The sequence below is a fragment of the Falco biarmicus genome, chromosome 14, assembly GCF_023638135.1.
Source record: "Falco biarmicus isolate bFalBia1 chromosome 14, bFalBia1.pri, whole genome shotgun sequence".
NCBI classification, from domain to species: domain Eukaryota; kingdom Metazoa; phylum Chordata; class Aves; order Falconiformes; family Falconidae; genus Falco; species Falco biarmicus.
In genome coordinates, this window is record NC_079301.1 from 15553847 (window position 1) to 15569068 (window position 15222).

A 15222-nucleotide genomic window follows, 5' to 3' on the forward strand; every position below is an offset into this window, starting at 1 on the left:
AAGGGAAATAAGAATTCTGCTGCATTGAATTAGACAACAGCGGACAGTGAATTTAAAGAAAACTGACACAAGAACTTAAATTGAAAGTGTGCTCTGGGCTGCATAAAGCAGTCTGCAGTATTTTTTTCCTCACAGAACTGGAATTCATCATATAAGGTAAAGAGGCACATGAAAGCTGCTACATGAAGAAACATTCCCATTCTCCCCCCCCCCCCTCCCCCCCCCCCCCCCCCCCATTTTATTTGGAGAATTACAGCATTCTCTACAAGCACAAGGAGTATATATATAGTATAATACTATACATTAGCAAATAAAGTACAAAAAAGTTTCAGAATGTAAGTAGTGGGATTAAAAAAACCCACCTTTGTCTTTCTAGAACTTCAGTCATGACTTTACTTTTCTATCTCAATGTTATCACTGCTGGTGTAATTTGTGTGTCTTACTTGTATGCTCATTATTAACTTAGCATAAAGAGATGGGTAGTTAGGACAGCACAGTAGCAACAGCCACCACTGGTTATATATAATAAAAATAATATATATATTATTAAACAGTGAGATGCCGAAATCTTTAACAATCTGACCACACTTTAGAAGAAACATAAAGCAAATGTTTGACCTCCTCTGGCTCCAGAGGGTCTCTTGGCAGCGAAGACTACCTTCTTCTTTAAACCAATCAAAAATACACAAATGCCTATGGTGAACTTTAAACACGTATTTCCCACAAAAAGCAACTGAGATGAACCTATTTTGAGTTCAATTAGCAGAATGATTTTTTTTAATCTACTGTATAATTACAGTATACAACAGGATTTTTTTAATGTAAAAAATTAGAAGTTAATTTGGTTATCAGCCTACACTGTTACTATAAAGTTTCTTTCTTGCAAAGTTTTGTTAGTAAATCTGAGTCAATACATTTCTGCTTTACAGTTACGTTTTATGTTATCTTACAGCACCAACTGCAATCTTTTACTCCTTTGTAGCTCTTGCAAAAAATAGCACCTGCAGTAAATGAAATTCTAGTTAAGTGAACCTTATCCTCCACCCCCAAAATATTTCAACATTTAAAAAATGAATTTTAATAATATATTTTGTTTTGGATATCTCTATCACCTCTTCCTGTACATCTATTCAATGAATACTCAAAAAGTGTTACTTTGATGCAGGCTGATACGATACAGAGCTGCTAAGAGACAGAAGCATCAGCACCTCTAATATACAGTTATAAAGGGGCGGGGGGGGGGGGGGGGGGGGGGCAGGAATTTTCATGTTTCCATAAATAGGCTCTAAAGGCAGTCTCCCTTGCTGGTATTTAAAACCCCAAAACCTCTACCTGGGACCATGGTAACAACACTATGAAGCTTAGAGCATCACTTTTCCATTTCATATGGTACCTATGACCTGCATATCAGTAAATGGAAAAATAAGTATATGATACATAATTAATAAACAATTTCAGAATACTGAAATAAGGTATCTTCAAAAACTGAAGGAACATAGCAAAGAAAAGTTTTCACTTTGATATACATACAGCATAATTAGTAGGCTTGTTAAGCAAAATATAAACATGCTGTTATTTAGATAAAACTAGCATCGGCTTAACAATTAGTATTTTATGTAAGACTAATAATATTGCCAGGAGGACTTAAGTTATGTGAGAAAAAAAATATGTGTAACATTAGTAGCTACATTTACTAACACATTAATATAATTATAGCATACTTACTTTAGACGACAGATTGATTCATTTATTTTGGACTACACTCAGCCAATGGAAGTTAAATAGGGTTTCACATGCAGTGAGGAAATACCAGTGTAAATGATATTTTAATTTAAGAATATAAGCATCTAAATGTATCTGTATATTAGATATAAATATTTAAATAAAGTATCTATTGAAAGATTTCTTTAGTAATTAAAAAAATGGGAAGATGTACAGTGAAATACATGCCTCATTCCTTTATCTGCTTTTAAAAGGTTGGTTTTTAAACCACATAGATTTATTCATTTCATGAGATCTACATGATACCCCAACAATTCTAGAGAGACTAACAGTATAGTACAATAAACTCTACAGCTACCAGAACTTCCTATAAAAATAAGATCAGGTGAGGACACTCAATCTCATTTCTTGTTTTTAAAAGCAACAAGAAATGTCACTGAAGACTAACAACCAATAAAGTAATTAATTATCAAACTTGCTTAGGGATATGCTTTCTTACTTTTGAAGAACAGATCTCTACATAGTGCCTGAGGCTGCTCTTTCTCTGGAATAAAACTTTAAACAGTTCCCTATACAAATTTTTCGCCAATTTGAAAGTCTCCTGATCATTTCAGTCTCTTAAAATATTAAAACACTTGGGAAAATCAACTGTAATTTCTATTGCTTTAAAGCAGCATAATGGAATAGACCATCATCAACAGGCTACAAAGACAACCTATCGCAGTCATTACTAAATTAAGATGAACTGCTACCTTGCAAAAATAAAAGGGTGGACAACATTACACATAATATAGCTACACACCAAAGTAAATTGGGAGATGTTAATGTTGGGACAGATGCTAGTAGTAGACAAAGTTTTAGACAAAATTATATGACTCTGTGTATTGTCAGTTTTCAAAAGAGGAAAACATGTCAAAATATTTATATCAAATAAAAAAACAGACCAAGCTGCACATAATGACAACTGACAAGTTAAATTTCTTTCTCCATCCAAAATAGATGTCAAGAAACTAAATGCATGGAACATGGGTGGGTTTTTTTTCGACTGCAGAGGAAGAAAGAAAAATTAATATTAACTTCGAAAAACCTCTAAACAAGACATCATTCTTATTATTGGCTTGTATGTTTCATCCATTTCCTCCCCACATCTTCTATTTGTCTTTTTAATTAGGTACTCACATAGCTTTGAAGCTACCTTCCCAGAGAGGGACAATTTTATCACAGGCAGATCACTATAGCAAGAAAACTGTCAATAGAAAATGTGACGTCTTATGCTACTAAGTGCTTCTGAAGTACAAAACTAACTTAAAACGTGTATAAAGCAACACTGAGAATTTATTCCCCACACTGGAAAAAAGCCCACCACTGTCCTTCCAGCCATCCTTTAGAACACATCAGGGACACAACTGAGCAGAATGACATTAACAATATGTTGCTACAGTGGCTCCCTAAAGGTTGATGCAGCCGGATGTACAGAACTGTTTTGACAAACACGGGTTAGATACATGCCAACAAACACGGGTTATAAGGATACCTTTGTCGCCTGTTTTGCACCTGAAGAGCAGAAGCAGGCTTAAATCTCCTAAGGTTACGGCAACAACTATTTGCAACATACCTGTGCAGCACTGTAAACTGTCTGATACAGCCTGTCCATTTTTATCTTGCACAAAATCTTCATGTTGAAATTCTTCCAAGCTATAAAAAGAAAGTTATAGTGTGTGTGTAGATATATATTTTTAAAACCTATTTAACCTCAAACACTATGCTGCAAAAATTCAAACCTTGACAGATTTCAAGTGATAAATGATACAAGCTTGAATGAGTGAGCACTAGTACCTGGTTTCATATCACCAGACTTGTAATACAGCAGCTTGACATAATGAGACCTACTACGCTCGGTAAATCACTTTTGAAGAGTCTAGGACAAGAACTGCTGTATTTCTTCGGTTTATGAAGCAGATAGCGAACTATTTTACACTCAAAACCCAGCGTTTGTTGCCCTCTACCGGGCACCGACTGGCATCAGCGTGTGACAAAGCTGAGCAGCACAGATGGCCAATAGGTTTATGACTCGATTCTAAAAAATGGTTGCACAGCATGCTGCTCCACTTTCACATCAGCACCCTTCAGCAATCAAAACCAAAGCATGAATGGAGCGGTGCCATCACTCCAGAATCCAAAATGATAGAGAAATTCCAAATATATTTTTCTCTTTGGATACACTACCGTGTTGTAACAATCAGGTCAAATCAAGCAAACTACGTTTTTGTTTACTTTCATTTTTAACCATGAAATTTTGAATTAATGGTAAGCAACTATTCTCTAACACTCTCAAATGAATTACCAAGGATATTATGCAGGAGACAAATATAACAGATACTCTGCAGCCACAACACGGTAAAATAAGCTCTTAAGCTCATTCATTCTTTTCTTTGCTCTATTCCTCTTGCTATAAACTCAACATGATACCTGTATAAACTTTGGAAAAAGACTATCTTGATTATCTTGCATCACAAACTGAGACATGGGCAAGACCTTGTTAAAGTACCATTAAAATTCCAGACTACCAAAGTAGTTACTAAAAAAAGTTTTTAACTGTAAATACGCAGACAGTAGAAAAGGAATCAAAGACAAACATGCTGTTTGGTGGAATATTCTCTATTTCAGTCATAAGGATGTACAGGGTTTTTTTCCCATTTTTCCCCATTTCATACTAGGATATATCTGGAAAATTTCAAATCAATGTTTCATAACAAATGGCCAATATCTAAAACCTAGTGAAAAGATAAAAGGAAATGCATTGTGGATTTTGAGTATGAAAGCATGTTTTATGAAATGCACTATCCTCATGATGTGGACTAAGTACTAGAGTGACTTTCTCGTGATCTCCAACTTAGGCACAAAAGAATCCCCACTCCAGAAGCACAAACTGTGCAAATGAGGTTCCAGCCACCTAGTTTTGTAAATAATAATAATAAAAAAAAGATGCCACAGAGAACTCTAAAACAGCATGACCCTACTTGCATCCCACCACTCACACAAGCTTCTGAGTATAGAGTTGTGCTGAAGAGGCTGGTAAACAAAAATTGTGTTTGTTTCTATGTGACCTTGTAGTCCAAAGTATTTTTCAAGTTTTCAGGTCCAGGGCAACCTCAGAAAGGTATATGCAAGATGTCAGATCTAAGTTTATGCAGTGGTATTTTTACATTTTCTGATGAAAGGCAGCAGGCAAGTTTGTCTTTTTCTAAGATGACAATTCAGTAATTACATTGTACTTTCTGTGGCATTATTTCTAGATAAAAGAATGTTTCTGTGAAAATAGTATCTTATGAAGAATTAATTCCCATTTCAAGAACCATAATGGAAAGTAATTACTGCGTATGCCTAACAATAAATTGAACGTTTACATACCAGCTATATTAATACATTTTCAAGCCATTAGAAAACATTTTCAAAAGTATTAACAACAGTAGTCCAATTAAAAATTAATGTCCACAAAACCAATTCTCACTTTTGAGATTTGGACTTCTCAACAAGAAACATGAAATTCTAGCACAATGTTAGGAAAGGCTTGCTCAGAAATCAACACGTCAAGTTAGATACCTGCCAATTTCCCTCTTAACTAAAGCAGAGGATTAAATCACGTCATACTGCTGACAAGTTGGTATTATGGAAATGGTTTCTTTTTCTTTTAAAACTGTCTAGTTTTGGACGTGAACAGGCTCCGATTTAGAGCTAGTAAAGCCTCTGAAAAATCTGAAAATAACTTGTCACAATTTCTCCCCACTTCATTCAAAGATCTGTAGCTGGGATGATTTCTCCTACCTGCTTGACATTCCTACAGGACTGCTTTGTGCTGAATGTGTGTACAGTGTAACTTGGGCTAGGTCCGTAAGGGAAACCTACGCACAGTTTATATGCTTCTTTGCCAACCAGTATGTCTGCAAGCCACTTCCCATAACCCTAATTCTTCCATTTACGGCAATAAGCTGTAACTGTTGTGCACCAAAACACCTACATACCTATTTTGCCCATGCCAGCTTTATGAGAACTTGTGCCATGCCAAATTTGCTATTCCCAGCCTGCATTCCGCAGACTCCTTTTCACAGATGCCTACTGGCAAAGAGCCTTTATTGAGTATTTCTAGATGCACTGATAGTCACCTTTTCAGTCATTTTACTTTAAAGCACTGTCAACAAAAGTAACATTAATCAAAACAGATGGCAGACAAAAACTTCTAGAAAATATTGGGAAAATAAGCATGTCTTGTGCTTCATACCTATTTCCTAAGCACTGGGACTAAATGCGATAAATAAAATGAAGAAATAAAATAGTTACAAATTGTAGCTATACTCAAATGATGCAAGGAATTGAAAGTGCCTCAAAACACTGCACTCACTGATAAAACTAGTAAAAACCTTATTTTGTAGACTGGTTTGAAATCAACTTGACTCAATTGTCACGACACCATTATGGTACATGCATCTACCATGGTAAGTAACAGAGAAACCAAACAGCTTTCTACAATAATTTGACAGGTCTACACAAATTGATTGTTGATATCTACCAATTTCTCTCTGAATAAATCTGATTTACATGAAGAAGCAGTCTGAAGGAAATGTCAAATTCTGGGAATCTTTCAGTCACGCAAACCTCAAGCTGAATTCCCCCCTACTATAAAACCCCCATCCCTTAGCTCTCATCAGAAGGGAGGGAAAAAGAAGAAAATAGTTTAAGTTACGTAAACATTCAGAAGCAAAACTGCAAGGATAGAAGCATACAAGTTACTTTCAAGCAGTGTAGACTGTGAGCATGTAATGCACCAGCAACTCCATGGTAACTGCACTGCTAAACTTAGAAAGATTAAAGAAAACTATTGTGTGTTTTTTCCACTTCCATGTAAAAATAAGCCTTTCTGAAATTCCTGATCTTTCCCCATTCACAATAAACGCTGTCAATTAAATTACACTGGGGTATATTAAATACTTAGAAGTACCTTTACGCCAAACGTCTCTACTAGCAAGGATATGAATATCAGCAATAATATTAACCAGTTTCCTCTTACCTTGTTCTTTCTGAAACCCTTAATAATCAGATAAATAAGTTACCTCAAAAACGTCAGAACTGAGGTTGTCAATAAAAAGCCTTAAAATAAGATTCTACTGTTTAAAAACAAAATTTTACAAATGCAACCACATGCTGAAAAACTGCACAAAATACTTGACACAAAATAACCTAAGCTAGAATATATATTTCAAAATATATCTCTACTGTTGCTATTTCATCAACGTATTAAAATATTTCAGTGAGAGCTGACATTCTGCTACTTCTGAGCAACAGAACAGAAAACAATGCAATTTGAAGGTATGGCAGGCTAACTTTCTATTTTTCTTTTGCTATTTGGAGAATTCAGCACAACTTCATGGTTAATTATAGAAATACACAAGTTACCTTTTAATTATATAGAGTGAAACAGCTTTCCATAATCCAACACAGATTTTCTCCTCCTTTAGTTGGGAGTTCTAGCACTAATGGCATAGAGTAGTAGACACACGGGTAGCGAGGAGAGTAGCAGATTGAGAAAAGCAGAGAACAAAGTAAACATGCCTTAACTTTTTGCTTCACTTTTAGAAATGGGGAGAAAACGGTCTTACCACCCGCCACCCCCAAGAAAAAAATAGAACATTTCTCAGCAAGCAAAAGAAAACAGGATTCCTCACATCCCAAAACCCCTCCTGATTTTCCTATGGATTTGTGCCGCAAGTCCCAGCAAACTGCTCTACCACCTGTAGGGATGTGACCTTAAAGCCAGGTGTCACACTTTTAATGAACAGGCTGCAGAGCCAGGCAACCAACTCCCCTAGAAAATGCAGTGTCTACCCAAGAGGACCAGAGGAAACAGACATGTAGGCTCAAAACTGCCTCATTTATCCCACAGAAGAAGCCTTTGCAAATTAGGGAAGAGGTGCTACAAGTAAACTAGGAAGGCAACTGAGGGGTATACATACTCGTGACACAAGCTCAAACGACTGCTGCCAAAACCCCCAAAATCCTAAGTTACTGACACCAAAGAGCTCAAACATTCAGCTTATCCAAGCTGTGTTTGAAACAAATGACAAGAATTGATGGCCCTTAAACAAAATGCACAAAGGAAAGTAGCTTTTAACCCCAGATTGGCAAATATCAACATTCATTCAATTTTCTTAATAACTTCCCATTTGTAGTTATTTCATTAGGTTCCAAACTTGTCAGGACTCTGGATTTCAAATTCCTATCCGTATTTTTTTTTTTTTTTAATCCTTCTCTGGATGCCAATCAAGTTCAATAAAAACTTGAGTGTTGGGTAGTGAAAGGAGCCAAGTGGCTTCTCAGGGACAACTAACTACACTAACTCGTCTGTAGCATCAAGGATGATGTATGCTCAGCCACTGCTAGCAAATCCATTAATGCTATCACATTTTTCACGCTGCATGCTAATTAAGCATCCCTCCCTCCTACCTTTGACTCTCCTACTTAAACTGCAGTCACTCTGAAACAAAGACTACATATATTACTCTGCTTAGCATGATGGACCTCTGTTACTATATGTTCCCCAAGTAGCACTAGTAGCAGTATAACGATATGTTTAACACCACACTCAAAATCATGTTTCAGAATAAAATAATCCAATATATTTGAACTAGAATCAGTGCAGAAGAAGTGAATAGAACGTACTAAACACTATCCTGGTCCGTTCTTTCACTTTACTTCCATATGATTCCTGATCTGTAAAAGTTTCACTTCAAGTACCTCTGTTTCATCATTGCAATTATTAAATATAATTAGCTTCACATGACTTACCGAAGTTTTCTTCTTGCAGACCGTGTGAAATAGGAGCAAGATGATACAGGAATAACAGAGGCACCTCCCCTTAAAGTAGGAAATTCACCATTATTTTACACTACTTATTTAAATAGAAATACACAAAGCAAAAAACATGCACGTTTTTAATTACAAGCAGAACTAACCTAAGACACACAAATGTTAGGATTTTTCTTATGGCACAGAAATCCACTAACAAGTTTGCTGTAACCCTGCCAAGACAGAACTTCTATTCATCAGGATTTTCTTAATTTTTCATTCAATCCTAATCATATTTCTCTCATTTTCCCTCAAAATGTTCTGAATACCTGCCCTATTCCCACATTATGACTTTTGGACAGGAAAAGTGGAAAAGAGAAATATATTCTTTACAGCATGAGAAATCCACTAAAAAAAAAAAAAAAAGTAGTGACAGGCTACATTTCTGCAATGTTAAATCTGTCAATGTATACACCAGGCTTTTAATATACCAGTGTGGGGTACATTAGATTTTGCACAAACATTGCCACAAAGGGCAACTGTGTACAAGCAGATATTTTACTCTTGTATCTAGTATGGCTGTATCAGACAAATTACTTTGTTTTATTCCATTTCCTTGTTATCAGACAGATATCCTTTGTCTACATCTGACTAGATGTAATACAATTTTATGAAATCCCATCACAAGCAAAACATAGTACCAAAAGTTATTTCAAGCCTTTGGGTCAGGACATCACCACCACCTACTTGCCTTTCTGACAGCAAGTTACAGCTACATGCAGTACATTCTATTAACCAGGAAGAAAAAAGTTTGGCATTAAGGAACAGGTATACCAGATCCTGATTCTGCACTTTCAGTGAAGAAAGCTTATTTCCTCACACCACTGTAACTTTTGCTTGTTCCACAGCTATGTCACTAAACTATATACAATTCAATTATTAACTACTTTTATGCCAAATCTGTGATATTATCAACAAAGTAACATAAATATTAATCAGAAGCAAGCACTGCAAACCAGAAACCTGCTTTAAATCAATTCCTCATTAGCCTGAACAGTATAACTGTCATCACCTTAAGCTCTGAAAAAAGTACCTACCTACCTTTTAAAGATTAAACTACATAGGCCATTAAAGCTTTCTTACACATTTTCTATGGCCTGGGCTGTGATCTGATTTCTTTAAACACTTTCTAGAACATCCACTACATATTTGCGAAGAGAGCTTACTGTTCTGCGTCTGTATTTAATCTGCATGGTATCTTTCTCTTGGCTGAATTCTTTTTTGACAGTGCAGCTTGGTGCTGATGCTCTTCCCCAGGAGTGTAATGTGGCCCCAGAACAGACATAACTTCTTCATTTTGAAGGTTGGTGTTTCTTCCCTTGTGAACATGGTCTTCTTTGGACTTTGCAGAACTTTCAAGAGACTGAGGAGTATCTTTCTGCAACAACAGCAAATTGTGTAAGAGTTTCAAAGCACTTAAAGCTATTGCTTCCCACTCAAAAACCTGCAAGTTTTAAAGTAGCTTTGAAAGGAACAAAAAAGTTTACCCTACCTTTTGAAAATCATGTTATATCTAGCAGAAATTATCTTCTAATGGTATTAACAAGATAAATTCTGTCTAGAAAGTGACAGTGAGCATGCTGCGGTAGTTGCCAAGTCTCTCACACTCTAATATGCATTAGGTTACCCAGTCAGTCAAACTAGTAACTTCCAGTTACGTAGTTTTACAGAGGACTGCCATAACACTTTCAGAAAAGCACTGAGACATTGCTTTTTTAAAAGTTCTAGATTCTCACTTTCAAAAATTTTGCTCTCAAAATGGCAAGTGAAGTTAATCACGAGGCAAAATTCTCCATCCTAATTACAATCATAGTTGCTGAAGTGCTACAGGATTCATTCTCAAAGACTGTACCTCAACAAGCTCTACTCCTGAGGCTTCTTCAGCTGCATTGCTACATCTGATATACCTTATGGCACTAATAATTCCCTGAACAGCAATGCGCTTGCGTTCTCTGTAGTGCAAGGCTTCAATCTCCTTCCCCATTTCAGCTATGGCTTTCAAAACTGTTTCAACTGCAAAAAAAGAAATTTCCACATAAGTTTTAAAGAATGACAATATCAAAATGTCTGAACACAAGACTCAACAGAAAAGTAAAGATAATTTGTTACTAAATACTAAATTGATTTAAAATCAAATTTTGGAAGATTTTTTGTTGTTTACACCACATGGAAAGACCTTTAAACAATAAACCTTTTTAGCTCAAAAGCTTCCCCATTATCAGATATCTCAGTTTCAGGTAAAATTTCTAATTCACTGTATTCTTCAGTATAACAGTCTTTAATTCTGATTTAGCAGAACATTCAGAGTAAAACTTCCAGGCAGATCTGTAGCTCATGTAAGCTGCGACAGTTCTGCAGCTAATGGTGCCGTGATACTTGATGTAAGATGAGGATTTAGCCTGTAATACATTCTAGTGTTCTTAAATGACATCAAAATTCATGTAATTACTTATTGTAACTGTGCTGCTTTTTAACTGATACTTTAACTGCTTCGAGTAACACCAAACTGAAAAAGGCTACAAATCTTAAAGATACTTTACAGTATGATACCTTTATTGTTTTTACAGTATTTCAAAAAGTTACTTGGAGGTCGTGGAAAAGGATAATAGCCACCAATGACAGTTTTCTTCATTTGATTAGCTTCGTTTTGTGTTTTAGTCCATTGAATGAAGTTTTTCACTTTAGTATCCTTGGTGTATGGCTGGCCCTTGTGCCACCCTTTTAAAACAAAAATAATCAGGTTACTGTCATCTGTTCTCAACCTGAAACTATCCTGAACACTACACAGAAAAAATGAATTAAGAAAATCTGAACTAGAGAATACAAAAGACATCTTTCCACTTGTCAACCATGTTTTATCAAATGGGTATCTTGAATTCCTTGACTAACAGTTGCATTTGACACTGAAAGTTAGACAACTGTTAAATAATAAAAGGAAATTAAACAACTAGTAAAAATGCTACTAGAACACTTTCTCACAGAGGCATACAAACTAATAAAATTATCAGAAACTGTTTTATTAGCAGGAAAGAGCAGACAAATTATCTTCATAAGGTTCAGCAAAGATTGTTACTGACAGGTAATTGACAATTCATTGTTGGCTGGTTTGAAATCAAGATACAGACTAAATACCAGTTTTATCAAAGAAATGGAAATCTGACCAAGTCTATGTATAACCTCTGAACTGAAACAGATCTTATCCAATGGTTTGCAATCTCCAGCTGTAGTTCTCATTTAGGACCCAAACAGATTTAAAATGAACTAAAGCTAGAGGGGAAGAAAGCTTAAGTATTTAATTAGAAAATTAAGCACAAAATATACTGAAGGAAAGCAAAGGAAGAAAACCTCCAACCTCTCAAACATTTAATTTAGGAGTAAATTAAATCATTAGAAACCTAGCAGCAAACAGACTAGCTTGCTTTGCTAGTCCAGTTAAGCACAACACACTCTACTTAGCTTGTCAGGAAAGACCATGTATATAGAACTGACTATGTTCAGGTACCTGTGCTAAAACGCACATAGTTCTCTCTGTTCCTACTTGTCAGTGGGAAGATTGAGACTGGCTGACTGATACGTTAGGAACATGTAGGAAATGAGCTGAATAAACAAAGATATGGCTATTGCATTTTATACTCCTTTGCAATTAGGTCAGTACATCACTTGCCTGTAACACTGCTATAATCTGCTTCCTGATTCAAGAGCAAATATAGTATAAACAGCTGTGCCTGCTCCTGCCTGTGACATTAGGAGTGATGGTATCTAGTGGGCAGTACCACAGGACCATTAAGAGTATGGTAACTGCAGGTGGGAGTACTCAAACAAGACTATGTCAAAGTAACGTGCCTTCAGCGCAGCCCAGAATCACATCCCTTCACCAGACCACACGATCTAAACTTAGGACAACTATACCTCTTTGTTTTTTTTTTTCTTTTCTTTTTTTTTTTTTTTTTTTTTTTTTTTTGGTAATAAGGAAATCTATAAGCCAGAAAAGCTGCAAGTGATTTTTAATGTTTTTTAAGGAAGTGGCAATCTGCATTGCTACGCTATCAAAGATTTAAAACAGTTTGAAAGAATAAGTAAAAATATGACTTAACCTAGTAATACTTTGGTACTTTTTCTAAGGGGCACCCATTAATGCCTCACAGGAATGCAATTTGCCTTTTTCTTTTTGCAATGGTATTATTAACTTAAAAGTCATTTGTGACAGGGCAACTAATACTATGCACTGATTATTTTGTTGTGAATGACAAAATCCTTACCAAAGAAGTTAGATGAGAACTACATAAAACTGGGTTACCTGTAATGAATATTTGACTTTCATTTGAAGTCGTAAGGTAAATTGTGCTGGAAGGATTCTCAGTGACGTCCCGCATCACTCTCATCTGTGTACACACCAAATATGTCACTGGAGAAAAAAAAGCCTTCGGTTTTTTTCCTGGTATTTCATTGCTTTAAGAATGTCAAGACTGACACATGCTGGATTAATTTTAAAGTGCTCTAAACAAGACATTTTAGTTCTTGACCCTACAAATGCTTCAGCATGTATCGAACCTCCATTATAAATTACAATATAGAGATGTAATTAAATTTTCAATTTAATAACTGTGCAAGGAAATTTCAGCATACATATTAGGACTAAAACATGAGATACTTCATCAGGTAGGATACCAATGAAACAATAGTAAAAATAGGGATATTAGATGACTATGTTTCCTAAGGATAAGAAGCATAAAATAATGGAAAGCACAAGAAATTATGACATGCCACTGCAAAACTTCTAAACAAGAGTACAAACTCACTCTTTCATTAATATCTCAGTTAAACACTGGAATGTCATTCTTTGCCACTTCCCCAAAACATTTAAGATGAATACAGCCATAACCTTAACAAGGTTGTGCAGCTGGTCCTGCATCATATGATATAGAAAAATGCGTGTGACACCAACCAGTGTTAATGGAAGAATGAGTGCTTGGAGGAGAACAGAAAGAAAACAAGAAGAGATATTTTAAGTTATTTTAAAATCCCTCATTAAGGATTCCCCAGATTGAAATTTATCATTCTTAGCTCACACACAGTAACTAATACAGCTGGATGGTGACTGCTGTTCGGCCAAAAAATATTTACTCAAAGAAATGAAGCTTTCCCACTTTCACATCTCCCTCCAATCTTCTTAGATTATCCCCATCTACATAAAAAATACCTATTTACAGGAAAAAAGGATTAATAGATTTGACCAGCTGCCTTATTTATTTGCCTCTGATGCAAGAGATGTTGCCCCAGGTGCTTCACTTAAATTTGTTTGACATTAATGAGATCAGATGAACCCCAGGCCCATCTGCCCATCTATCTGTTTAGACTAACTTGCAGATTGCAGTATGGTAAGGGTTCCACATATTTAAACTATTTTTTTTTAATTTCTGATCAGCTATTTTCTGTTTAAGGAGATAAACCAAGTAATTGTTTTATTCAGTGGCAATTATACTCACAATTTGAAATTAGCAACCAACTAGAAAAACATTATAAATAATTATCAATAAGTATTATAGAAAGATGAATACTTGGGTGGATAAGCTTAAACACATCTGGCTGAGAAGTTGCAAATATTTCCAGTATGAATGGTTGGTCTGAGGTCCCATCAACGGCATGTGCCCAACGATAGAGCCAGAAATCTTCACCATGTTCTATATAAACAAATAATAAGAAAAATGTATAAGCGTTTGTTCAGAAAGTTAAAAATTGTTTGATAAATTCTGAAAGTTATATTTATAGAAACACCTCTCTTTCTTGTTCGTTCAGCCCTTCCTACAAATGTCACAAGACCAATAACATCACAGGAATGGTTGTTCGGTAAGTCATCCAGTTCTGACCTAAAACAAAAACAGAACAAAAAAAGTGGGTATTTGTCATAAAGCTTTCTCATAATTTTTTTTTTAAAAAAAACATTCCCAATTAACATTCAGCGTAACGTAGCAAAATTTAAGGTCCAGCTTGAGAACCAATAAAATTCTATTTTACCTTGTGATAAACCGGTATTTAACTTCAGGTAATCCCCACTCTGGCTTAACAATTTCTTCTGGAATAATACTTATTTTAGTGGGAGGGTTTCGAACATTAAGGCTGATTTCTGATAAAGAGAAAAAAAGTAAAGCACGGCATGAATACAATCTGAAAAAACCCACACCAAACACTTAAAAAACCCACAAAAAACTCGAGGCAAAGCATCTCAAACGAAGTATTCCAACTTTGTCTCACTACGTGTGAAATTACTAATAAATTCCTCTGACTCTATGTTTTCATCAAAATAAAGTAAGGAATTCAAGTACAGCATTCAACAATGCAATTTTAAAATCTGAGCAATGCTGAACTTTCCAATTTCCTACAAGAGCCAATTAGTCCTATCTAGCCAGGTACTTTAAAAACCAGCAACTGAAACTAATATTACAGTACTGATTAGATATAAAGTACTTTTTATGCTAGCTTCATTCTGAAATGTCACCAAGATCTAAAACTGATTTGCAGTCAACGAAGACAGAACTTGCAGAAGAGAACTACCACATCTGATACCAGTTCAGGTAGTTATTAATGTGACAGAAATATGCC

General features: G+C 35.5%; 1 protein-coding gene across 1 annotated transcript in view; it reads right to left on the bottom strand.

Moving 5' to 3' along the window:
* RADX (RPA1 related single stranded DNA binding protein, X-linked) overlaps window positions 1-15222 on the bottom strand; it is a 28624-nt gene that overhangs the window by 6477 nt on the left and 6925 nt on the right. Inside the window, exons 4-12 of the mRNA XM_056359520.1 lie at window positions 14638-14746; window positions 14398-14489; window positions 14181-14303; window positions 12920-13027; window positions 11173-11340; window positions 10475-10635; window positions 9789-10000; window positions 8563-8631; window positions 3338-3417 (exon numbers count right to left, since the gene is read on the bottom strand). Coding sequence (XP_056215495.1) covers window positions 3338-3417; window positions 8563-8631; window positions 9789-10000; window positions 10475-10635; window positions 11173-11340; window positions 12920-13027; window positions 14181-14303; window positions 14398-14489; window positions 14638-14746 — 1122 coding nt within the window. The remainder of the gene's footprint in view (window positions 1-3337; window positions 3418-8562; window positions 8632-9788; window positions 10001-10474; window positions 10636-11172; window positions 11341-12919; window positions 13028-14180; window positions 14304-14397; window positions 14490-14637; window positions 14747-15222) is intronic.